The following is a 26,731-nucleotide window of genomic DNA, read 5'->3' on the forward strand; positions in this document are numbered from 1 at the left end:
CTAGATTCATTGTTCCCCAATAAGCTGCATTAGAAACACCTGGAATGTGTCTTAAAAATACTGATTCCTGGGCTGCAGGCAGAGGGCTTCTGAACTAGCAGGTGTAGAGTGGGGCCTCTCAGGTGATTCAGCCAGGCATGGGGACCCCCCAGGACCAGGGTGTGTCTGGGGGTTATCTTGACGCTTAACGATCTGCCTGTGAGCCTAGCGGCCGCTGTGTGCTGTGTACGAAACACTTTCTGTGTTCCGAGGTTTCTGTGGTGTGGGATTTTTCTGTTTGCCTTCTGGGCGGAGGCACTCACCCCCTCCTTGCTGCTTTAACAGCTCCAATAATTGTGTTTCATTTATCAAGCTCCAGCTATGCCCCATGAGCTAGAGATGGGAGAGGGAAGGTTGTTTACGCCCTGGGGCTGTGGTTATAAATGACTGTACGTCAAGGTTGTGTTCCTGGGAAAGCTGCCCTCCCATCTCCTCCCAGGCCAGCGTCTTCGGGGTCTGTTTGTGGGGCGGCATAGGCAAGGCTGATAAGAGTGATCTCGAAGCTTACAGCTGCCCCAGCGGGCTGGGGATGGGGAAGGCTTGGGGAGGAGGAGGCTGGGGGAAATCCCTGGGGATGGAAAAGGAACCAAACAAACCAGAAGCCACTGATTAACTAGGGGATCTAGCCGCAAGGACCTGCAGGTTCTTGATTGCTGGGGTCTGCCCTGGGCTGCTGGTGTCTTGGCCACATTCCATGGAGAGCTAGCAGGAGAAGGCTGCTCTGGCTCCTTCCTCTCTTTCCTTTGGGGTTGGGGAGGAGGAAGGTGCGGTCAGAGAATAGGATGCCTGCCTGTCCTGCTGTTAATAAAGCTTATGTCCTGCCAGCCTGCCTGCTGGCTCTCCTGTCTCCTGGGTGCATCATTTCTGTGACTGATTCTGGTCTTGTGCTTTGGGGGGATGGGTACCTGGGCTGCCTTGGGGATCAGCCATGACTCACCAGGGAGTTATTCTCATGACCAGGATGTGTCTGACATCTCGCCAAGCAGAGGAGCCGAACCGTTGGTGTGAGTGCCTGGTGGCCCTCGTACAAGCCATTTCTAGCCAGGGATTTTTTCCCCTCCACTGGGCTGCCCTTTTACAGTCTGCTCTTAGGAATAAAAGGGACATCTAATGAAAAAGCCTTTAAAAAACAAACAAACGAAATCCCAGGTGTTTCACTAAGCTTGCTTTCTAGAGGTTTTCTCTGTAAAAAAAAAAAAAAAAAGCCCTTGGATGTTTTGAGGCTTGTCCTTTGTGTTCTTCTGACCCCTCACCTGTCTAGGGATTGGTGACAGGGTCTCGTAGATCTCACGTTTTGTGAGTAGATGGACTTCGGCAAGTTGTTTTCAGAGCTCTTTTCCACGCCAGTCACTGAAAGCGTGGTAACCTACTCAAAGCATTACCTGATTGTGACCTGCCAGAAGGAATGTTTTGATTTCATCTTTGAGGATGCCCAAGTGGAACGTGGGAGAACTTTCTCCTCCCAGACCCCAGGTGAACAGTGGATGGTTTTTCTAGGTTTCTAATCCTTTACTGGATTAACATTTGCATGGTTCTCTAACTCCCTCTGGTTCCAAGGGTGAGAATGTTTTGGGAGGGGAGAACACCTTCGGCTGGAATTCCCAGGGCACCTGTGCTGATGGGCTTCTGATCCATAGATGCTCCCAGGTTCTTCCCAGAGGCTTGGGCCGGAAGGAGAGAGGAGGGAAAGGGAACGCTTCAGTGACCAGTAGAGACTCCATTAGCTGCTTTCTCTTTGTAGCACCTTAGGGTAAATAATTTATTTACTTCTATTTTTTATTTGCACTTCTCTCTTGATGCCTGCCTGGACTTATCTATCTGAGAGTGAGAAGGGACATTTTGGAATGATGTATCTTCCTAAGGTCCTTTAACGTAAAGAGGTCTCATTTCAAAGGTTTTTCAAAAGAGTTTGGATACTGCGTCAGATTAGGTGCAGGTGCTTAAAACCCCAGGCGAAGCCGTTAAGGATTAGTTCCTTTGTCTTTCTGTCTGCCAAGTGTGTGGCACTGGTGTTTCTCTTCTCCCTGTGACATCTGAGAGCACCTCAGGGAGTGGGTGGGGAGAGTCGGGCGTGCCTGAGGCGAGGTGGGGGGGCGAAAGGAGATGGAGCTGTGGGTTTTCTGCTGCAGAGCCTTGATGAGAAGACAGCTGGAGGGCAGGTCTTCAGAGGCTTGAATTGTCATCAGCCTGGGTTGATGCTGGGTGGGCTGGGTGGACTGAGCAGGTTGGAGTCTGGAAGCTCAGTTCCCTTCTGTGTGTGCCTGAGACGGCTGAGGTTGAGAGGCTGGTGGAACGGGCTTCTCTCAGACACTGCTCAGCGGGAGGGACGGCACATGCTCCTGATCTGGGGTCTCTGTCCTGCTTCTGAATGTTGCACCAGCCCTCAGACTTTTTGTCATTGTTGTCATCACTGTGCTTTCCACACAGAGTGGGGAAGTGTGTGGCTCAGGTGTTCTGAAATGCCGGTCCTTGAACTGGGGTCCGTCGGGGCACGGTGAAATAAGAAAAAAGTAATGTAGTTTTCCATAAAGCAAAAGAACCGTTCTTTATTCTGAGATCATGTTCTTCCTCAGTTTTAGGTGTTAAAATGTCTTTTAAAAGTGACGGTGACTCTAGATGGTGGTCACATCGCTGAGTAGGGCCAGCTGTATAACAGACGGATCCCAAAAGGGTAGTGGTGCAAAGGTATCGCTGGATTATGAGAAGTTTAAGATGAGAGTTCCTGATGAGTGAAGGGCTTTTTCCTCAGGGGTGCAGGCTCCTTCTGTCTCACAGCTCTGCCCTCCTCTGGGACTTTGGAGTCCTCTCTGGATGTGACCTGCATGTGGGAAAGAAAACAGGGCAGCGAGGGGGTTAGGGCTCGTGGTGGCTTTGATGACCTTCTCTCGTGTTCCACTGGCTGGAACTCAGTCCCAGGGCCGCACCTCACTGCCTCACAGCCGGGTCTGTGATATCCCTTGGAGGCAGAGGAAACAGATTTAGAGGAAAGCTAGTCAGGCCCTGACACAGTGCCTGTTTTCGTTAATGTCCTTCCCTGGCAAAATAGAAGTTGCCAACCAATCCTCTTTTGGCCTTCCTAATTTATTTTTATTTTGCTGGTTTACAAAACCTAAAAGTCTGAGAGCTACCGTTAACAATAATCCAATCATTTCTGTTGACTTCTGGAGAATAATTCCTTCCTTGGGGCACTTCAAAAAAATTTTTAAAAAAAGTCACAATGATACCTTCTTTTCTCCTATCTCATTACAGGCTAGAAGTGAATAATGGTACCTCCAGGCCAGAGAAAATGCCAGTTTGAACAGAAGTTTGACTGGCCTGTTAATTTTTTTTCGGTGAGGGTGGTGCTTCAATATTTTGGTTTATAATCTTACCAGTGCATGTCACATATGGAGTAGGGATCGGAGTAACTAGAGATTGATATCACAAAGGATGAAAATAAGCAAAGGAATTGGTAAAAATATCATGCCAGTGAGAGCCCGAGAAGATTTTTTTGCAATCCGGTGACATCCGAAATAGTAGGGGACTCATGTTTCTTCTTGGGAAAGTTGAGTCTGATGGAATATGCATGGGGGATGTGGGTATAGGCCATCCTGGCCCCAAAGCTTTAGATGTGAGAATCTGAGTCCTTTCTGATTGACAGAGGAGGAAGAAGTCTTGATTTAGAATGTTTGTGGCTTTCCCTTGTCATGGTCCTCATTCCTGTGTTGATCTCTTTCAGGTCAGTCTGAATGATTCCCACAATCAGATGGTGGTGCACTGGGCCGGAGAAAAAAGCAATGTGATCGTGGCCTTAGCCCGAGACAGCCTGGCGCTGGCGAGGCCCAAGAGCAGTGACGTAAGTATTCGTGTGGCTCTGGGCACGCCTTGGTGCCGTCAACATGCCCTTTTCCGATGTGCTGGGATTATCATGCCAGAAAAAATAATGGGTAATTGGAGAATGAATGGGATGAATTACAAGAGAGGGAAGAGAATCTAGAATATCATATACCCCTTGTTTGCTGAACATAGGGTGGTGTAGTTGTATTGCAGGCAGGTCCAGGCAATGTGTGATTATCTTTGTGCAGTGATGGGGTAGATTGTTGTACCTGCTCAAGAAAATGCCAGAAGTGTGTTCCTGAGCAGAGCTGCCTTCTTGCCTTGGAGCCAGATGGGATCGAATTGGTCTTTCCCATGTGCTGATTTCCCCTAGCCGGTTACAGCTGGGTGAGCTGTTGAAACTGATGGGCTATTTACGATGTTTGATAGGTTAGGTGCTTTGAAGACATGAGACCAAGAATTACAAACTCGAAGGTCCACGAGGGGCCAGGAAGGTAAAGGACAGGAGTGAAGCTGCCTCCAAGTTTACTGTCCTCTTCACGTCTGTAAAGAGAAATGGTCTCTGCCGTTTTTCCTGACATCTGTGGCCCTCTTGGGGCCACATGTCATTTCCCCACTTTTGATAGAGATGCACGTTCAAGAAACATTCATCTGTATCTTAATTTGAACATGGTGACTGACACTTGGTCTCTGTGTTGGAGAGGAGCGAGGAAGGGGAGGGGACTTTGGCGAATTGGAGAAGAAATACTTCTACCTGGGCTGTTGCTAATCAGTTCTAAGCTCTGGTTGCCGTGCAGGATCCAGGGTCCAGTGTTGTCAGACCTTCTGATTTTTCAAGAGAATCCCAGAGGTCTGGATTTTTATGTGAAAACTGCTGAGTCTTACAAGTTGGCAGCCAGTGTATAGTTTTTACAGACACCAAGTGGGCCAAGTAAAACATCTGCGAGGCGGCGCTGGCCCTTGGGTCCCAAGTCTGCAGCCTGTGCTCCTCCAGAGCCCCGCTTGTGGGACAGTGGTTGCCTTGAATCGGGGCCTGACACCATGACAGGGTGAGGCTGTGGATGGAATAACACGCTCTAGAGCATCCGTCACCCTGTGTTCTGGCCAGAGGTCACCTCCTGATGGATCGGCCAGCACTTGCACATCAGCCTTAGGGAGGCACTTGTAGTTCTTGAGTGCAGATTTGGTCTCCCTGAGGTCCCTCTCTGGGTATCCACTGTGTGGTTGGGTGTGTTCTCAGGTAGGTGATTGCAGGGAGCCCCGGGGGCTGTTTTCCAGTGAGCTGAATCGAGGCAGCCACAGACAGGGAGGGCAGAAGAAGGGCTGGCTACAGTGATGCACAAGCCTTGCCAGGCTAGGCTCTGAGCCGTGGCCTATGGAAAACCACTGCCGCTGACGGCCAGTCTGGGTGTAGTGCTCTGGAACAGGGCTGGACTTGTTTGGGCCAATGACTTTGGCCCATTTATAAATGCGATTAGGTTTTGCAGGCTCCAGCTGTGGACGCAGACAGCCACGTACGAATGCCTGTTGGCTCTGCGAGACTCTCCGTATGCACCTGTGTGTGGGTTCTGACAGGGCCCTGCCCGTAGGTATCCCTTTTGGGCACAGGAGACAACTCTATGCTGTACTGTGTTGAGAAATCCTCCTTAGAGTTTTTATCCGCTTAAAAAATTCTTTGCCCAGGTATTTTTTGTGAGACAGGTAAAAGACCTTAACCATTGTTTTATAGTTTTGCTGGAGGAACAGGAGCCTAGAAGCGTAAAGGGACTTGCATGAGGTCACTGAGCACGTCAGTGGGAGAGTCGGGGCTAATGAGAATGAAGACCCAGTCTTGTGCTCAGTGTGTGAGGATGTGGTATTACCAGGATGACCACTGGCCTGGGTTTTAGTGCTGAAAGCTCTAAATCCTGGGATGACGCCCCCCCCGCCCCCCACTTTAGTCCTGGGTAAACCAGGACGGTTGGTCACCCTGAGTATTCCCAGTCTGTCCACACTGAGCTCTGCTCCGCGTCTGCGTATTTAGGTGTGTCTTAGTAAGAGCCCATTGAACTTTTGAAGTGATGAAGTATTCTGGAATGAAATAGGAGATAAGATTAAATGGAATGGAAACTTAATGCCCAGAGTTAATAAATTGGGATGGCAGAAATGTCCTCCATCTGTATACAAACTGCATTAAAGGATTGGCAGATGAAACTGAGATGTTCTGATGTGAAAAATTAATGCAAAAATAAATTATGACTCAGAGGCAGGAGTTGGTGGTGCTGGAGTAATAACAGTCCACATTTTCTTTAAAGAGGACTGAGAGCGTAGACTGCTAAGGCCCTGTCAGCAGTCCAGAAGGGAAAGAACCTAAATAAATGCAGAGCTCTGTGAGTGTCAGAGAATGGCCAAGGTCATGCATACTCAGTGAACAAAAAGGGGTGGATTGGGAAGCTGGAATCCAGAAAGGTTCGCTTTTAAATAGGAAAAAAGAAAAAGAATTGTCATCACCCAATGAACTGGGAGGCAGTGATAAGTCCCTGGAAAGAAAACAATAGATGTTGTTTATCTTGACCCCTCCCAGCTCTTTGTTTCTGCTCTCTCATGATGTATTGTACAAAGTGCCAGGTTTATAAAGTACTCAGGTGAATGTAACTGGCTGAAGAGCTATCCAGGCGTAATGTCCACCAGAGGGTTGGAATCAACCAGGGATGATAACATGAGTGACAGGACTCACTGCTTTTGTCCCCACAGTGGTGTGACGTGATTGGTGCCCCTGGGGCTTGACCAGGGAGCAGGGTCAGTACTTGCTAACAGATACCTGGCTGAGCACAGGTTCTGAAATCAGAATGCCTGGGTGGGAATCCTGGCCCTGCCCTTCATTCATTAGCAATGTGACCCTGGGCCAAGTTATTTACTTTTTCTTGGTCTTCTCACCTATCAGTTGAGATTTTATTTGTAAAATCGTGCTACTCAAAGTTTGGTCTGTGGATCAGCCCTGTGGGTATTTTCTGGGAGCTGGTTGGAAATGCAGATTCTCAGGTCCTGCCCCAGACTTCTCGAATCGGAACCTGCATTTGGCCAGTGTCTTGCTGGGGGATCTGTCGGCGTACTGAAGTTTGAGAAGCACTGTTGTGAAGTACTCAGGACAGTGCCAGATCTGGAGATGTTTTCTGTACCCTTTAGCCCTCTTCCTCCCCTTCTCACTGTTACTATATGGTTTTCAAGTTCAAGGGAGAGAAAGTAAAACCATTCACTTTGAAGGACCATCTTTATAGGTAAGAAAGGATCTAACTAGCAACTTTGAGCAGTTTGGTAACTCCTCCCCTGTTGTGTTTTGTTCTTTAGGGAGTAATGTCACATTGAGGTCAGAGAGGACTAATTAGTGCAGAAACCTGTGTCTGGATGAGAAACAAATTATAGAAGCACAAGATGAGTGAGTCCAGGTGTTTTCCCAAATTCCCCTGGGATTGTAGTGGACAGTGTGTCAGCAGCATAGTGTTGTCTTAAAAGACGGCCTGAACCAGAATGTACAAATGGGAATGCCTTGTGGAGACCACAAAGCCATCAGCCTGCCCGATGTTAATTATCTGCATGCAGGTAGAGGCCTTTTCTGGGCTGTTCGGTGTGGAGGAAAGTGGATAACTGTGCACCAACCCTGAGCGTGGTCTTTGCCCTGTGGAGCTTATAGTCTGCATTAATCAAATAGAAAGGGAAATTATGGGGATAGGATGAAAATATTGTGCTGGAGTGTTTCAGCCTGGAGAAGGGAAGGGAGGTTGATGAGCAATTTCTGATGGCCTTCAGGCATAGGATGGACCCTCGCATACTTCCTTTTAACCTCTAGTAAGTATAACACCCAAAGCGATGGGTTTTGTTTGCAGGTGAGAATTAAGGAAGAGATTTCTGGTAGTGTAGGTGGTTGAACCTCCAAGCGCCCAATGTCAGAGTTGTGGCTGAGAATCTGGGAAAGGCCCTGTACTTTGGTAAAGTCGGTCTTTTCTCCCTGCTAGCCGGCGTCCCTTCTAGCGCTTGGCCTGTAGATTTGGCGTATGGTCTTTCTTTTTAACAGAGAAATGTAAGTATGGAGAAGAGAACATTCTCCTAGAAGGTAACTTGGGGGAGTCGAAAGACAACTGGACTTGAAATTGGAAGAAACTGTCATAGTTTTGTCATTTAGTAGTATTAATAGGATGACCTGGGGCTAGTCATTTACTTCCCTAAATCTTAGTTTTTTACTTTTTAAATGGAAATAATGATTTTCTTAGTCATTTGCTGATTCATTCAATTCACTCTTTTTAATTAATTTATTTAACACAACCCTTTATTCTTTGGTTTATGATGATACTCATTCCAGAAATCTCTGTTGAATCCCTGCTATGTTGCAGGCACACCGAGGGAGGCAAAGGCGAGACTGACTCAGAGGGGTTTTAAAGATGAAGAGAGATGATGCTCATAGAGGAGTGTCGCGTACTGAAAAACGCGACCCTTATGTAAACCATCACTTTGTGTCTCTGGAGAAGTAAATCATAGTGGCCTATCGAATTACGGGAGGTTGGAGCTGCAAGGGGCCTTAGCTCCCTTTTTGGGAAGTCACTAATTTGCTGCGTGTGACTTCTGAACCTAACCAAGATGCTAATGTCCATTCTTGGCCAGCAGAATGGAAGTGAGAAGGTTATGCTTCGTCTTTTCTGCCCACTCAGATTATCTGCGAACTCTCGACCTGCAGAAATTCTGCAGCTGCTTTTGTGGCAGCCCCGTACTGTGCGTTTGGTAGTCAGGAACACATACTGTGTGCTCTAATAGTTTCTTCCACTGTGACCCAGATAAAGGCGGAGGCTCTGCCTTGCCTTCTTCCAACCTTGACATCTGATAAGTATCAGGACCCGTGTGTGCTCTCCGTTCCCTTTGTACACACTCGTGTTTACATAGGGCATTGTTTGCAAACACTTACATGTGACATGCCCATTGTGTCTAAAGTCCATGTCTTTAATCTATTAGTCTTTGTATGTCTGATGCCTAGCACAGTGCCTGGCTCCTGTAAAATCCTCAAAACATGTCTGCTGTTGACTAAGGGGGCGAGGATGGTAACACTTCCTGGGATTAGTCTTGTAGTTTCTGTTCTTCTTGAGATTCACCTGCCATTTTTCTTTAATGCTTACCCCAATTCCCTTCACATAAGTCCCTTAAAACATAAGTTGTTATGTTCATGCATCAGGCTTGTTTTTAACTCACTAATTAGATTAATTATATTTCATATCTCGCAGGTAGTAACGTCTAGGTACAAAATATCTGACAACTTTCATTCCAGCATTTGTTGCCTGTGATAATGGCTTTGAGATCACTGGCTTTGGAGGCAGGCAGCCTGGGTCAGAATCCCACTCTGCTACTTACTTCCTTTGTTACCCAGGCAGGTGACTCATCTCCTAAGCCCCTGTTGTCTGTAAAAGGATTTTAATAATTGCCCTTGCCACGTAGGCTGTTGTGGAGGTTTACTGAGCTCATCCATTTGAAGAGGATAGTACCATCTCTGCACATAGTGAGCACTCAGCGAATGCCAGGTGTTCTTACGTTTGGTCACTGGTTACTGCGTAGCCAGAGATCAGGACGCGGTAGAGAAGCACACGCTCTTGGCAAATGCGTGGATCCTGCCGCTGTCAGTGGCTCCCGTACGACAGAGTCATACAACACTAGTGCTGGACAAGGGGTTCTGGTCCCAGTATTTTCACCTCCGCATGCTCAGTCACTTAGCTCCCTTTCTTTTCCATCTCTTGGGCTACTTGTGAAGACCCGCGAGGTTTTTCCTTTTTCGAGTATGGAATGCTGTAAGAACAGAACCTCCTGGCAGAGGGAGGAAGAATTAGATTGCATTTTGGGGACAGTTCAGCAGATGGCAAAGGAAATTCCCAACCCCTTTCCCCTTATACAGCCACGTTCTCTCTGCCTCTGGATGTAATTTGTTAAACACTTAGCCGCGGTGATGAGGTTATTATTGTTTCTGTCATTTGTCTCCTGCTCCAGGGACCTGCCTTGGCCTCAGAAAAGAGGCCAGTGTGTTCCAGCAGCAGTGACTGCAGCGCACCCATGCTTTCTGCCCCACACCTGGGGCCAGGCAGAGGTGCCTGCTTCTCCTCTGTGGGTTATCTGGTAACATCTGTAATTTCATGATATCAGGGACCTAATGGAAACCCTGTTCAGGACCCAGAGTGGGGTGTTTGAAAGTGGAGGCAGGGTGAGAGGTCTTTCTGCCTAATTTCTCACCAGCTCTTTTCTGTTTCCTCTCCTCCTCTGCATTGCAGGTGTACGTGTCTTATGACTATGGAAAATCATTCAAGAAGATTTCAGAGAAACTAAACTTTGGCGCAGGAAACAGCAGCGAAGCCGTGATTGCCCAGTTCTACCACAGTCCTGCGGACAACAAGCGGGTGAGGAGGCAGCTGGGCCCCGTGCTGGCCTCGTGGGGTTGTGTTCTGGGGCGATTGCTGCACTAAAGGGGTTGCTGGGAGATGGTGCTCTTTGTCATCTTTGAAGCGGGACAGGTGGCCAGCGACTGTTTTTCTGCTACCTGGCAGTTTGTGACGGAATATGTTCTCAGAGTGGGTCTGTGCATAATCAGGCAGGCTGAGTACTGGTCAGGCAGGATTTCTAGACAAACAATGGCGGGTTAAACCACAGAAAATCAGCCAACTAATAAATCGCCTGACTCATAGGTGGAAAAAATATTTCCCAGGTACACTGGGATTAACACTGCAGTCTGTTCCATGTCTTCTGAGACATCATCAGTGTGCATGTGCATGTGTATGGGTGTGTGTGTACATGTGTGTGCACACATGTGTTGGTGCCACCCCCCCCCCCAACCTACATGGATACAGGAAAGAAAACCAAGGCCATCACCCTGTCTCCTGCTTTGTTTTCCCAGCTGGCTGGCCTGGGGGGCTTTGTTTCTCCCACTAGGCAATTTGATTTGGAGGGGGCACTGACCCTGGGCCCCCAGGGATGTGTGTGAGGGGAGGAGGGCAGGAATGGAGCAGCCTGCTGCAAGGCTTTCCTGCTGATTAGGGAGAGTTTATCTGATGGCTTTTTTCCCCACTGTGTTACCTAGCTCGTTTCCAGCCCAGATGGCTTCCTCCAGGTAAAGACCCTTAGTAGAAAAACTAAGAAAAACTTGCTAATTGCAAAAGCTTTCTGAGGTAAGGGTCGCTGCTGCTTTCTATGCATCCAGAAAGGAACAAGCCAGCAAGGTCTGTCTACATTGTCCTCCTCCCTGGTCCCCAGTGCTGGCTTTTCAGGCTGTTCAGGTCTCTTAGCAGGGGTTGCGTTCAAAATGCTTAGCCACTGGTATGGCTCAGGCACTGACCAATCAGAGCAGATCCTGTCTGGAGGGGGCTGGGTCCTGGAGGACCCTCGCTGGGCCAGGCCTTAACCTTTTAGCTGCGGAGTTGAGGGGAGATCCTGGGGCAGGGTACAGGCTGCTTGGGCTTTAGGAGGAGCCACTCACAGGTTCCAGGGTAGCGGCTGTTTCCCAGCTGGTACAGGGCAGTTGTTTCTTAACAACCGGAATGGTCATTACTGGTACATAATGGTTAAATATCAGCCCTGCCTAATGATCTCAGAGCAGAGTGGCAGTTAGGGGCAAACTTCCCTCTCTTACCTAACTCCAGGGTGACAGAGCAGGTTTTCTCCCTCAGATGAAAAGCAAGGAGAAAGGAATTGGCTATGTAGACAGGCGGCTGGCCCTGTGCCCCTCCCCTCCACCGCACGGGCACTGTGGACAGTCAGGCCTGGTCCTGGACTCCAGGGGTGGGTAGACTTTGCTGCGAGGAGCCCTGCCCAGGTCCCAGCTTGCTGGCTGTGCTGCCTTTCCTGGGGATAGATCTGTATGCCCCCTGCCTCTCCAGAAGCAAATAACACTTGCTCATTTATCGTATGCCTAAAAAGTGCAAAGAGAGTGGATGTTAAGTATTTTTACCACAAAAATAACTAGGTGAGGTCATGCATTTGTTAATTAGCTAGATTTAACCATGACACAATGTGTATGAGCATCAAAGCACTATGTTGTACATGCTACATAGATATGAGGTTAATTTAAAAAACAAATTTGAAAAAAAGTCAATCAACACTTGGATTACTCATTTTATCAGGTTGTACTTACCTGATAAAGTTGTCATTGTTGTTACCGGTTATGGTTGTTATTATATTTACACATTATCTCAGTGCTAACTCTTGCCGAAGTTGTGGCCTTGAAACTGCTTCGTGGTCCTGCTGGAATCTTCTTTCAGCTCCATCTGTCTCCTCCCCACCTCCCGTTGTACACAGATGTCTGCAGGCAAGTTCTGTCTCTTCCTGCTCGTCCTGTGGGTTGTGGCGAGCAGCTGCTAAGACCACAAGTATGAAGAGTCAGAAGACAGGAAGGATGGTGTTTTGGACATGCAGGAGGAGGTTTAGTGCAGGCGGAGGATCAGGGGCTTTGGGGGCATCAGGTCTGGAGAAGGAGCAGAGCAGGGCCCGTGGCATTGAGACAGGAGGGAGGGAGCAACCTGGGGACCGTTGCAGCAAAGGAGTTTGGGTGCTGCATGGCGAGATGGGGCAACGTGTGTGCAGCCCACGTGCTGTCTGCCTTCAAGAGTCGTGCATCTTAGATCTGTTGTGGGTGAGTCGGATAGGCTTTGGAACCGGCGGGGACGGCGATTCACGAGAACAAAGATGCTGGAGAACTTAATGGCAGTTGGACCTAAGGCTTGGACCAGGCTGCGTGGGTTAGGGAGGCAGCATCCTCTGTAGAGTTTCTAATTCCCCAGAGGCGGCTGTTACTCTCCCCAGACTTCTCCGGAAGGAAATGATGACTGTTATTGTGCTGATTTCTTCTGTTACTTTTGCCTTTGTCCCCTGGAAGGCAAATGGCCCCACCAGACCTACCACTTCCTGAGAAAAATCACAGGAGGCTGGGCGCCTTGTTGTCAACAGCTGGGTGCTCGGTCCAGGCAAATCACCTGGGTGAAATGTTCTATAGGCTGTCAAGGAGCATTTGAAATGGCTGAAATGAATGTTAGCAGCTGCCCTGAATGATTAAGACGTCAGGAAAGGGCAACAGGGACCTCTGAGGGGATGTGTGCCTGGGGAAGGGGAGAGGAGGTGCTAGCTGGTAGCCAGCTCCGGTCTGGAGGCTCTGCCTGGTGACGGAGCTGGAGCGGTCCTGGGGCCATATGAGTTTTGGGTCTGTTTTCACGTTAGCCGGCAGTCCCACTTCCCTCCTGGTCCCCCATGTGCTGCTCCCGGAACCAGTGTGCAGCTCCAGCCACCTGGCAGTTCCACTGTCCTGTCGGGCCCCCGAGGTTGGTCAGGCAGTATCTAAATATGTCTGGGGCTCTTTTAAAAAGGCCATTGAAGTGCAGTTAGGCTTCACAACCTCAACGCCAGCACCAGCGAGAGCCGATCCTGCCTTTTTCCAGGCAGAGGGGGTTCCTAGGTAAAATTGTAAAACAATTCTCTTTCCTTTTGTTTTCACCTTCTAGAAGGAAGCCCTTTCACTGCCTTCTCTACCACCCTTCCTCCTCTCATTATACTCTTGGTTTCTCCATGCAAAGCTAGAGAAAGTCACTTATGCTAATAACCTGCATAATAAATTTAGAGCTTAGTTATCTTTCCAGAGGTATTCGTATTTTCAGAGCTTAAGGCAAAGGATGAAATGTTAAGTGATTGCAAACAGGGTTGGAGAGGTTGGGGTACATGAAGTTGCTCCCAAAATCGCACAGTTTAGGAAGCACCTGGTAGGTCAGCTGTGGGTCAGTCTGTGGGGTTGGCCTCCAGTAAACTTGACAGCCAGGTAGTATAAGGACTTAAAAGCAGAATAGGATATTATGTGCCTTCCTAACATGCACATATGTGACATGTTACATAACAGCATGAAGCACCGTGTGCCCAAGTGAGGAACCTACAAATAATTATGGCTGGGGGAGTTCTGTGAAGTTGGTTCAGGGAAGACAAGTCTTCACAGATTAGAAATGGAGCTTCAAGGATGGACATGTGACCTCAATAGGTAGAGCAGAATTGATGGGAGCCCTCAAGAAGGAGATAGGCGAGGGTAGAGATGTCAGGGTTCCGGTATGTGGTTTCCATGCAAGACAGCAAGGAGATTCGCATCTCAGGGGTGGAGGGTCTGCACTGTGCTGCTTTGCAGTGTCAAACAGACCCCTGCCTGAAGATCGAGGAGATTGTCTTTTACCTGGAGGACTGTAGGGAGCCCTGGAAGAATCTTTGAGTAGGGGAGTAACTGAATAGTGTCTTGTAGGAAAATGTGTCTCCTGGCAATATTTATGATGTGTTGGAAGGAAAAGATTAGAGAACAGTCTAGAAAGGGAACCATTGTGGCAGTGTCGGCATGAACTTGCTCCGTCACTCAGCCAAACCTCTTATCACCCTCCAAGTGTTTCTCTTAGGTCCGGGAAGACATGAGGATGAAGGAAACCCATTGCCTACTCCACTTTGCCTACAGTCTCTGGTAGGGACACACGCCACGCTGGTAGCGCTGGGAGTAAAAAGGAAGGCACAGATTTTGAGAAAGATTTTAAAGGAAAACATAACAGGGTAGGTGGCTGATTAAGAGTGGGGCTGAAGGGGAGACTGGAGTGAAAACCCAGGTCTGCGTGTGAGTAGCAGGACTGGGGAAAGGTGTAGCGGGGACAGAAGTTGAGATGTGGGGAGAGAGAATTGGGTTTTGGTGGGAAGGTTTTAAAGAATTCACTTCTGGACATAATAAAATGTCTTGATCCATCAAAAGTAGAGATGCTGAGGAGGCAAAGAAGGAACAGAAGTAGAATCTCAGTGAGAAGGCAGGGTGAGGCTGTAGATTTGAAACTCGTGCCCTGCTTGTTCCTTAGAGGCAGTCGAAGCTTTGTGGAAGGACAGCCAAGTTCAGCAGCAAAGGATGGAAGAGTAATGAGGGTATGTGAGGGTAGGGGATGGAAGAAGACAAAGAAGCCAGCAAAGGAGAATCTAGGACTTGAGAGTGTCAGGGATTGGGGGTGGAGAGCTGACAGGGGACAGTGTCACGGAAGGCAAGGGAAGAGAGTTTCCAGTGAAAACTTATGGAGTGGATTAGGAGAGGAGGCACAACAGTGAGTCAGATAGTACAATGTAGGACCTATGATTTCAGTTCTGAAAATGCTGCCTTTTTATTAGAAGAAGAGAGATAAGGATTGATGAACTGTTAAGAGAGGGGTTCTGAATCAGGCAGGTATTGACGTCAATGCTGCCTCGTTCTGCATCACCTTGGGTGGTTAACCACTCTAAACCTCAGTGTACTCGTTATGAAAAGGGGGTGTGACAGTAACATCTAGCACATGGAGTTGTTGTGAGTAGTGCAGGAATGAAACGAGATAAGGCATGCAAAACTGTTAGCTGAGTGCCTGCCACTTAGTAAGTGCTCTTGAAAAATTTTAGCTCTTACCATGAACAGTAATAAGTTTTATGACTTCATAAGTTTTATTATTACATTCTCAAATGTCAGACTGCAGGAAGCCATGGAGCAGTTTCTGGAGAAATCTTTTCAAACTGAGAACCCTCTCTTCCCTAATAACTTAAGCTGGTTTGGGAGCAGGAAGATGAGCTAAATTATTTCTAGGGAATACTTTGTGCCAGAAATTGTGATGATCCTCTTAGGATCGTAATTGTTCTTATTGCATTTTCTTATAGTCGAGAAGACTACTTTCAAAATGTTTACTACCTTTTCCAGTTAGATTTAATTTGGCTTCTACAGAGTTTGGAGATTTACCGTAGATGCTAAGGGGGAAACACAAGAGAAAACCCACAAACTATGTCCCTGGGAGGTTTACAGTCTGCATTTGGGGAGAGAGTGTGCACAAGTGAAAAGGAGTGAGAACATCTGAAAGCAGCATGGGCAAGAGGGTGACGTGTCAGTCCATGACAAGGCTGTCGTGCTGGAAGGGTTCAGAGCCCAAGATTGATCTGGATCAGGTGGAGTCAATTAGGGAAAATGTCCTTGGGCTGATTGCTTTGGCTTGGTCGACTTCTAGGATTTAAGTGACTGGTTGTGGGTGGAACTGGGTCCCTGTTGCTCTGGTTTCTGATTCAAAGTGTCATCCCCTGAGCTTCCCTCGTTATTATGGGTGCGGGGGCTGGCCTCCAGGTCACTCCAGGTGTGTTCAAGGCTTCCATCATCTGTGCTGTCCAGCCTCGATTTCCAATCATTTGCCTCAGGCCCTCAAGACTGTCATCAAACCCATGCTGTATTCCCTCCACCCCTTTGTGCCCAAACACAAACTGCCCTAGACTTGGAATGTTCTTTCCCTGTGGAAGTCTGGCCTGCCCTTCAAGGCCCCCCTCTTCCATGGAGCCGTGTCTGATCTCTCAAGCTAGACGGGATCTCACAGGACTCTGTGGTTTCTCATTCAACCTCATTTTGTCTTGGGTGGTGATTAGCTGCAGACATGTCTGTCTCCCATATTTGATTTCGAGCTACTCGGAGGGGAAAGGATCTTCAGTTTTCACTGTGGCTTCTGGTGTCTGGTCCACGGTGGGTGTGTAGTACACGCTGGTTAGATTGAATCGCCTGGATCCTTCTTTCCAGAGAACTCTTTAGGCTGCAGCCACTCTCCTGCTGAACTTGTTCAGAGTCACTCACGCATGCAGAAGCAAAATAAAGGGAGGCCCCTGCTCACCAGACCCACTTCCTGCTCTGCCCCGGAGTGAGCCTGCCAGCCACAGTGGCAGCTTGGTCCCCAGAGCTGCCCAGTCACTTGGCATAGTAGCAAGAAGGAGCAGCTTACCTTCTTAGATGCATGTGATTTCAGTGATTTTCTTGGAAAGGCATGTCCTGTGCTACTCAGAGGATGCAGGGAGCGTCAGCAGTCCCATCTGGGTTCAGCCACTCTGAAGAGCAGGACTTCTCTGTCCCATGTGCCAATAACCATCCTATCATTGTGACCTAGTGACTCGCCAGGAAGTAAGAATGGCCAAGTCAGTTGAAAGAAAAAATAGGCCCAACCAGCTTCGTTACCTGGTTAAGCAAACCTACCCTGTGGCTACACCCTGGCCCATCTCTGCGGCTCTTTCTTACTGCGCCGTGTTTGGCATGTGCCAGCATCTCTCCATTTCCAGGGGATGGGGAGAAAGCCATTGCGGAAGCCCCGTAAGGCTGCGGCACCCTGTTAATGCCAGCTGCCACCGGTATGTCTGCGCACTTGCACACGGTTTGGGGGAGCGTTGGGGGAGCATTGGGCGGCTGTGGCCGGGGCCAGCTCTGAGCTTATCTGTTTTCTCCTGCAGTACATCTTCGCAGACGCTTACGCCCAGTACCTCTGGATCACGTTTGACTTCTGTGACACTATCCAAGGCTTTTCCATCCCATTCCGGGCAGCTGATCTCCTTCTGCATAGCAAAGCCTCCAACCTTCTCCTGGGCTTCGACCGGTCCCACCCCAACAAGCAGGTAAGAGAGCTTCCGGAACACAGTCGTGTGGGGCTGCTCTAATTTTCTACCCTGCCTGTGTGGATCGTGTGTCCTCTGAGTGACCTCGCCTGCTGCCCCTCCCTCCTCCTCTCTCGGGCTCAGTCTCTATAGGTACTATTTCACTTAGCACGGCTCGCTCGGGAAAAGTGTATCCCCCTGGCCTTCTCGGTCAGCAGCCCAGCCAGGGATCAACACCCAGCGCTTGGCAGGCCCTGTTAGGTAAACACCAGGCCCTTCTCTGTGCACATGCACCTTTGTTAGCCCTTAGGGTAAACTGTGGCTCTGGCATTTAATCAGAGAAAAACCAGGTAGAAAAGTCTGGAGTCTGAGCTCTTCTGGGACCTCTTGTTGAATTTCTCCTCCACCCTCCCCATCTGGCTTTCACCCCCCATTTATTTGATGTTACCATTAATTTTGACATTCTTCCTTTAAGAGTGTGTGTGTGTGTGTGTGTGTGTGTGTGTGTGTGTGCGTGCGTGATATAAATGTACTTTCTTCCTTGAACCCAGGATTGAAGGAAAACTGAGAGACGAGGGGAGGGCCTGAGTAGGATTTATATCTCAGGATCGAAATGTGCCAAATCAAGAATATTGGCCTGGCGGCAACCTAGGAAACCCGTAGATCCTGTATGATTGGATTTATGATGAGTCTTAAATGCTTTTGCTCAGAGGAACCTTGGAACATTTCTTTTTCTTTGCAGATTGTTTAACCAAAACACGGATCTGTTTACCTCTGCTCACCTCAGGGAGTAACCTAAGCCTGGGCTGGGTCAGTTTGCCGGTGGAGGGGGATTGTTGGTATTTTTATTCTCATGCTTCTTCATTCATGATTGCTAGGGCCAGGGGGACCTCAGGTAACATCTGTGGCAGTTGAGAGGCTTTGCCAAAATTCAGCAAGTTAATTACTCATGGCCACATCTCCTATTCAGTTGATTCCCTTTGATGCTTTGTACTTTTGTACTTAGTGTCCTCTCCATTTATCTGTCATTACCAAGGCCCATTACAATTTTTTCTCTTTTTTTTTTGGTGGTAAAATACACATAACATACAATTTACTACCTTTACCATCTGTAAGTGTACAATTCAGTGGTATTAAGTACATATTGTTGGCTGGGAGCAGTGGCTTATGCCTGTAATCTTAGCACTCTGGGAGGCTCGGGTGGGAGGATCGCTTGAGCTCAGGAGTTCGAGACCAGCCTGAGTAAGAGCGAGACCGCATCTGTACAAAAACTAGAAAAATTAGCTGGGCGTGGTGGCACGCGCCTGTAGTCCCAGCTGCTTGGGGGGGGCTGAGGCAGGATGTTTGCTTGAGCCCAGGAGTTTGAGGTTTCAGTGAGCTATGATGACACCACTGCACTCTGCCCAGGGCGACAGAGCGAGACTCTATCTCAAAAAAAAAAAAAAAAAAAATACATATTGTGCAACTATCACCGCCATCCATCTCTAGAACTCTTCATTTTGCAAAACTGAAATTCTATACCCATTAAACAATAACTCCCTGCCTTTAGCTCCTGGAAACCACCATTCTACTCTCTGTCTCTGTGATTTTGCCTACTGCAGGTACCTCATGTAAGTGGAATCATATAGTATTTGTCTTTCTGTATTTGATTTATTTCACTTAGCATAACGTCCTCAAGGTTCATCTGTGTTGTAGCCTGTGCCAGAATTTCCCACCTTTTCAAGGCTGAACAATACTCCACTGTATGTATATACCACATCTTGCTTATCCATTCATTTGTTGGTGAACACTCGGGTTGCTTCCTCAGTGTAGCTATTGCAAATAATGCTGCTATCCATCACAGGTTTTTAAGGACACTGTTTCTCAGTCGAGAAGTGCAGAGTATAATCCTTTTAGGGACTGGTCAGAAAGTAAAATATAATTTCTGATAATGCATACATAGAAGGCAAATCACACTCATTTGTCCTTTTAATTGCTATTTCTCAGTAGCCTTAGTGACTGTGGAGAAGAATGCATAGGTACAAGGTTGTCTCTCCTTTCCTGCCCTCGTCTGCTTTTGGAGTAACTGAATTGGCTTTAGTGACCTTGGTGCCTGTCTTTACAGAGAGTGTGTCATGGAAGGTGGGATTTCAGTGGGTGTTTGGTGATACCATTCAGGTTGTACGCGCCTCTTGCATCATGACAGCTTTTTGTTGTTTTGGTCTTTGCAGCTATGGAAGTCAGATGATTTTGGTCAGACCTGGATCATGATTCAGGAACATGTGAAATCCTTTTCTTGGTAAGTTGTGTCATCTAAGAAATCCTGTAACCTCCTTTCTTGTAACCTCCTGTCTCCAATTCTAGCTTCTTCATGGTGGACAAGCCTTCTGCCCTTACCTGAAATGTGAAACATTTGGTTCAGGACATCAATTTCCCAGACCTGAGAATCAGAGCTGCAAGTATAACAAACTCACTGGAGGAGGAGGAGGGGGGATGGGAAAGTAAGGTTTATTTGTCAGAGGAATGGTAGAGCTTTTGCGTTTTTCAGTCCATCAGGAAACCCAGGGGAATCTTGAAGCTCTTGCATCTTAGCAGAGTTTCTAAATGTCTTCATTCTTAGAGCATCGTATTAGAAGTGGGGACTTTTCTTTATATAAAATTCACGCATTTGTTCATAACCTATTTTTTTCATGTCTGCTTAAAAGAAGACCTGATAGATGCTTTTGGGCATAAGAAGTTGAGCAATTTATGGATATAGTTATTAAGGAAATTACAGTTTAGGAGGTAAGAAAAACACTTCAGGTACATAACACACATTATGAAAGAGTCACAGAAATAACAGATGTAGCGTGAGAAGCCAGAGGAGGGACCTATTCCGTCTAGGTGGGAGGATCATAGATAGTTTTGTGAAGGAGGTTGCTTTTGATCCAGGATGCACACAACAGGTAGGATGTCGCCGAGTGGAGGTGTGGAGGACACGAATTCCACGTGAGGAACAGAGTGGCCAAAGGCCCAGAGATGGGCTGTTGTGGTGCTTGGGTGAACACTGACTCATTTTTGGCCAGTGCTTTGGGCGAAGTTTGGAAAGGGAAGTTGGGATCGGGATCTGCAGTGCTTGACAAAGGAATTTGGACTAATTTCCAAAAGCAGTGGGGAACCATTGCAGGTGTTTGAGAAGAGGGGTGCATTAAACACTCTACTCAAGAAATATGGTTTCTAGTCATAGTTGCTTTTGATCTTTTACTGTTACAGTGATATAGTATATGATCTTGAATATATGAATTTGCACATATGCAGGCAAATGTATTGGACAGATTTCCAGGAGCGAGTTTGCTGGGCCAGTGGGTTAATCTAACTGCTTATCAACCCATTGGCATGGATGAGTGATATCGCAAGCTTGATACCTCCCAGATCAGCCCTACCCATAATCTTCCCCATTTCAGTGTCTAGTCACTTGGGCCAAAAACTTTGGAGTCATCATTGATTCCACATTTGTTTCATGCTTCACAATCAATCTATCAGAAAATTTTGCTGGCTCCTGATTCATCTAGAATCTTCTACTCAGGTACTACTTTATTCCAAGCCATCACTGTCATTGCTCATTAGTCTCCCAACTGGTCTTTCTGCTTTCACTCTGTTTTTTCTGTAATTAGTCTCAGTGGGTGGCCAGATTGATCCCATTAAAACAAGTTAGATCATGTTGTTCCTCTGCTGTGAACCCTTTCATGTTTCATCATTCCTCTTAGATTAAATGTCAGGTACATTCTTAACCACAGGGCCTTTGCACTTGCTATTTTCTTTGCGTAGAGTGCTCTTACCCAAGATGTATTAATACTTACTGCTTACTCCCTACCGCCTCATTCAAGTCTTTGCTCATATAACACCTTCTAAATGAGGCCTACCCTAAGGATCCTATTAAAAATTATAGCTACTTCCCTATTATTCCCAATCTGCTGTATTCTGCCCCATTGTTTTCCACATAGCACTTTGTCACATTCTGATATGCTATTGTTATGCTTATTATTTGTGTTTCTCTCTTCAATAGAATGAAAGCTCTCCAAGGGCAGGGACTTTTGTTAGTTTTGTGCCCTGTTATATCCACGGTGAATGCATCCTTGAAATTTTAATTTTGATAGAGATTGCTAAATTTTGCATAGAAAGTGTCAAATTTGCACTCATCTCAACACTATAGAATAGTGTCTTTCTCCACATTCAGTATGTAAGGTCAGAAAATTGTCTCAGTGAAGTTTTAATTTGCATATTTCTTAACCGTGAATGAGTCAGAACATCTTTTAATCTGCTTACGGGTCACTTTTATTTATTTGGTTTTTTTTTTTTTTTTTTTTGGTGACATGCCTATTCATGCACTTTGCACTTTTTCTATTTGTTTTTTTAAATTATTGATTTCAAGGAACTGTCTACATTTGAGATTAACTCTTTGTGATATGAGATAGTTTGTGTGTGTGTGCATTTATGTTTATATTTTCCAGTTTGTCAATTGTCTTTTGACTTTTACATGTAGTTTTAGTCCTCATTAAATGTAGTGGCCCCGTAATATGTAGATACTGTCTGTGCTTCTTTTAGCTGTCTGTGGGAAGTGGAATGTCTCTGGGTTGGTACTGCTGCTTTAGTAATTGAGGATGGTAAAGATGGAGAGGATACAGGGAGGGGCCCTACTGCTGACCATCTTCAGACTCCACTGGTCTTTCTTTCCATAAAGGGAGCCTTTTCTGACCTTTTTGTTGTTTTCCTTGGGTGGAGGTTGTGGGGTATTAGTGAAATTAGAACCATGGTCTTATCGAAGGACAATCTCTGCTTAAGGAATATTGTTATAACTTTCTTTTGCTTTATTTGAGTTTTAAAGGTACAAATTGTTCTTTTATCTGTTTAGGAAACGATAAATGAAGAGGGCAAAGCGAGCAGGAACTTATAGGGATAAGTTAAGGGAACTTAAAGTTTAGAAATTTGAGTATTGTACCTTCTGCCTCTGTGCAGATTTGCAGATAATTAGGGAAAGGACTGGTCTATATTTTAAGACAGTTACATGTTTGTTGTCAGGGGATTTTAGACTATTTGGGGGATTTTTTTCCCTTAAGTTTCCTTATAATAAGTGAAAATGTAATCTCGTCTCTCAGAGAATGACATACATTTGTTTAACAATGCTTGGCAACCTGGGAGAAGCAGGAGTGAGGAAAGCTAATAATTTACTTGGTCCAAAGACGGGGATTGGCAAGACAGAATAGTACAAGACCTGTGGGGGCAGGACTCAGGATGCCCCATGGAGCATCACTGAAGGGTTGCAGGTGAGGCCAGATGAGGCCTGATGACCGTGCTCAGAGATAGAGCGAAGATTGAAATTTCTGAATGGGGGCAAAGAGAACAGAAGTAGGTGTCAGTGAGTGTAAGAAATTGGAAGGCTAAGTGATTGCAAAGTATGAGAACTAGTAGGTGGAGCAGCTTGCAGAAATGGGAGGTCCAAATATGGATTACGAAGAGAATTGGGATGAAAGGCACAGTTCTTTCTGTCTCTAGATGTTGGCTGCTGCTTTTGGCTGGGAAGGAATAATAGAGGTGAGCTTGGTCTCAAAATATCTCAATAAGGTTCCTTCCTCTTCGCCTTTTTAAAAATACCAGGCAGCCTCATTTTAATTTGCATATCCTCTGGGCTAGAGGAAGTACTTTAATCAGTACTTCTAATTGTGGCAAGGAAGAGAACATGCCGCCACCCACCCACACACGCACCCCAAGTATCTCACAATGAAGAATGCTCTTCTCCCACATCAGGACCAGGCCGCTGGTGTTCTCCAGTGCAAGACTCCACAGTGCAGCGCAAAAGTCAAGTCTTCCCCCATCGTAGGCGCTTTTGTTTTTCTGTTTCTTATCTTCCTGCCTCCTTCCTCCCTTCTTTGCCTTTTTTTGAGAACGTGGTCTTTGACAGTACGTCTCCGAAGGAATTTCATGCTATTGCCTTCATTATTCTGAGAGCCGTCCCGCGTATGGAACTGTATACTGGCAGTTACATAACTAAGGCCTTCTGCCTTTTTTTGAGTCGTCACTTGGCACCCTCACTGTGATATTATCTTCCTAACTGTCCCAGTTCTTAATATTTTTTCCATTTGCTGAATGATCCACCCGGCCTTGGTGGTTCCTGAGAATGTTAGGAAACTTGGGGCGTGTAAGTCATCCTCCCAGCTGCTGTGTGGGGCTTTTTGGGGGAAACACTAGTTCAGAGATTCTTCTCTGAGATCGTTTGACCTAAGTCCTTCTACATTTTTTAGTTTGGATTAGCTTCTGTAATTATGGCCCACAGACCTAAATGCAGCAAGTGTTACTTCAGGTGGAGACCCTGAGGGATAAAAAGACGTGGCCTTTCAAGGCGTCTGTACTCTGTCTGGGGAGCTCACCGAATACACGATGGTGAGCAGGGTAATACGGTGTACCAGAGGCATTACTGTGTAAAGTAATGAGACTGATTCCAAAATCACCCAACCGAAGCAGTTTTATGTCTTTGTTTGGAGGTCAAACTCATATAGAAGGCTTGGAAAAGAGTGCTGCACAGACATGGTGCTAGTGGTGGGAGAAGGGAGGACAGCACTGGGACTGGGAGATCTCCTGGAAGATGAGGACTTGAACTTGACCTCAGAGGAGAGTAGGATTCAGATGGAGGGATCCGAGCGTGTGCAGAGGGCATCACTGCACCACGGTGTTCGCGAAAGTGCAGAGGGAGGAATGCGCCCTCCTTTCTGAAGGTGATCAGTATGTGCAAGAAAAAAATTTGTGGAAGAGCCTCATGGGAGATGAAATGCAGGAGGACTCCAGATTGTGTGGATCAGTGACATGGGCAGGGGACCCACAGAGACGAGGCAGGATCCCTTCCTTGGAAAGATCAGGCTCGGAAGCTCCTAAAGTGGTTTCCTCCAGTGATGCTCTTCTGAGGATATAGCACTTTGGGAGAACTCTCCTTCGTTCGTCTGAGGTTCATAACTTGAGGCTAGAACCTTGCTGACAGCCTCAAGCAGTCCGTTGCTTGTTGATTCTGAAACACGCCACCTTGTTCTTTTTCTACTTTTTGCTCTTTTCAAGCAGGGCCAGAGGTTGCCTGGAGCTACACCCAGGGTGCTGTGAAAACAGCATAAAGCACTTTATAAATGGCAATTCCTTTCCCTCTATACTGAGCCGAGGCGCTACCAAAGGGATATGTTTGAGGCACACAGAGTATCATTTGTAGGTCTTACCTTGGTGGCCCTAAATTCTAGTTGATCGTCCACATGGCAAAACCTCCATGCCTCTGGTAATTAAATGTGGAAATGATGACAACGATTTTTTTTTCTTCCAGGGGAATTGATCCCTATGACAAGCCGAATACCATCTACATTGAACGTCACGAACCCTCTGGCTACTCCACCATTTTCCGAAGCACAGACTTCTTCCAGTCCCGGGAAAACCAGGAAGTGATCCTCGAGGAAGTGAGAGACTTTCAGCTTCGAGACAAGTACATGTTTGCTACAAAGGTGGTGGTAAGTTGAACGTGCTGAAGAGTAGACTTTTGAGTTTCCCTTATGCAGTTTGTCATTCTGTGATCAAACAGGTGAGTTTGCATAAGCAGAGATTGGGTCGACGTGCTTGGGATAGCTCGATGAAGGATTCCGGGCCCTGGTGAACATTCCTCAAGGGCTTGGAAGGTGCTGGGAGGTTGGGGAAGTGGAGAAGCTTAGGACAAATACTCCAAGTGTCTCTGGACTCTAGGAAGTTGGTTGTTTCCTGGTAGCCAAGCATCCTTGACAAAGACATATTTCTTTAAAGTCCCAGTGAAAAGAACACAGAAAGGATGGGTGGGGCTCAGTGGCTTTTTTCTTTTAATCCCACTGCCTGATTTCCTTTAAACTTAGGCCGATTTCTTTGAGATTTTTTGACACATGTTAATTTACATGGCTAATAGGATGTGTAGTCATTGGCTAGTGGGAGTTAATGCTCTAAGAAAAGCAGTAATTAAGCTTCCAGCTGTCAGTAAGTAGCTTAACTCTGAGCCTTTGGGAAAATCTTCCCCTTGATTTGATGTGTTGGAGCCAGATGCTGAAATGGAGGGCTTGCTCATTTAAAACCAGAGTTGGTTATTTAACAGGACTTGCTTCGCAACATTATCGAGTTCACTCTTTATGACCCTGGTGTAAAGGAAAAACCCAGCCCCGGCCAAGGGCAGGAGGGGCTGCTATTCCAGGGGGGCTACCAGCTTGCTTTCCTAATGGCGTCCTTCCCTCGTTGACTCAGGGTCTGTTGGGGCCTCTGCCAACTGGGAGGTTGCTCTGCGCGTGTCACTGTTAACCTTAGGGACTGAAATCAGATGTGATGTTTTCCTCCAGGTTCCCATTTGTACAATGAGAAGAGTGATGTAAATGGCTGACAGAAAGAGGTGTTCCCTGTTATATACCTTGTAAAATATTTTTAAAAACCATTAACCTATGGCTGTTTTTCTTCTCTCACGCTGTTGGCATTGACCCGTAGACATTGGATCACTGTCTTCCTGCCTTGCCTGTTGTCTCTTTCTCTCTTAGACACATACACACACACATAGCAGCCCAAGAACACAGCATCCTTGAATGGCCTTGGCAGGGATGGGGTGATGGGAACACACAGGTGAGAAATCAGGCCAAGTATTGGTGACGTGTGACATCAAGTTGGGAAATCCTGAGTTCCAGTACGGTCCAAAACCTTGTCTCCGGTTCTTCAGTGGTCACAGGCCTTTTCTGTCTTAGTTCCCTGGGCCTGGAGTTAGTGTATGGTTTTAATTTTGAACTCTTAAGACACTGATCTTAAGTGACTGATCCTCTAGTTTGTCTTCCTTTTTGCCTGAACTGGGGCTGAGATGGAAGTTGTTGGGCTTTTCTCTTAACTCTGTTATTCCTAGATCTCACACCCAAGAGTTTAAGTTGTATCCGGGTTGGAGATTTCTGTGCCCTCCATTCCGATTAACAGCTATGTCTGTTCCGCAGACATAGCTGATTTACAGAATGCCTGTGGTGAGTTTCTAATTATTCCTGGCCAGTGGTAAGATTAGGGGTCACGTCTGTTTGGATCATCCCTGATATAGTACCCGGGGTCTTGCGCAATGTTTGGTACATAACTATGTGCGACAGAGTTGAGTGAATGCCATCTTTGCCCACCTAATTTTAAAAGCATAGGTTAGTAGTAGTAGATTTTTAAAAATTGTGTGTGTTGGGGGGTTATTAAATTATTGCTACTTTTATAGTTAACTCTTAACTTTTTGGGTGGCTTCTTCATTTGTATGCTATTGGTGGCAAAATTGTAGTTACGTGTTGGCGTCTCCCTCCTGCACATGGACAGGCCACCAGATTCCAAGGTCAGTGGTGTTAGATAGAGGCTCTAGATAAGGCGAGTTTTCCTAAATTGTGGTTTTGGAGCCACGTGCATTAACATCATGCAGGGGAAGTTGTTACAAATGCAGATTGCAGGGCTCACATGCACTTTTCCCCTG

General features: G+C 46.8%; 1 protein-coding gene across 1 annotated transcript in view; it reads left to right on the forward strand.

Annotated features, from left to right (window-relative positions):
- The window catches only part of SORL1 (sortilin-related receptor, L(DLR class) A repeats containing), a 165,151-nt gene that overhangs the window by 12,292 nt on the left and 126,128 nt on the right, over positions 1 to 26,731 (forward strand). Inside the window, exons 2-6 of the mRNA XM_012644914.1 lie at positions 3,758 to 3,874; positions 10,134 to 10,259; positions 17,119 to 17,280; positions 19,470 to 19,537; positions 24,575 to 24,755. Coding sequence (XP_012500368.1) covers positions 3,758 to 3,874; positions 10,134 to 10,259; positions 17,119 to 17,280; positions 19,470 to 19,537; positions 24,575 to 24,755 — 654 coding nt within the window. The remainder of the gene's footprint in view (positions 1 to 3,757; positions 3,875 to 10,133; positions 10,260 to 17,118; positions 17,281 to 19,469; positions 19,538 to 24,574; positions 24,756 to 26,731) is intronic.

The sequence above is a fragment of the Propithecus coquereli genome, unplaced genomic scaffold (assembly GCF_000956105.1).
Source record: "Propithecus coquereli isolate 6110/MARCELLA unplaced genomic scaffold, Pcoq_1.0 Scaffold222, whole genome shotgun sequence".
NCBI lineage: Eukaryota > Metazoa > Chordata > Mammalia > Primates > Indriidae > Propithecus > Propithecus coquereli.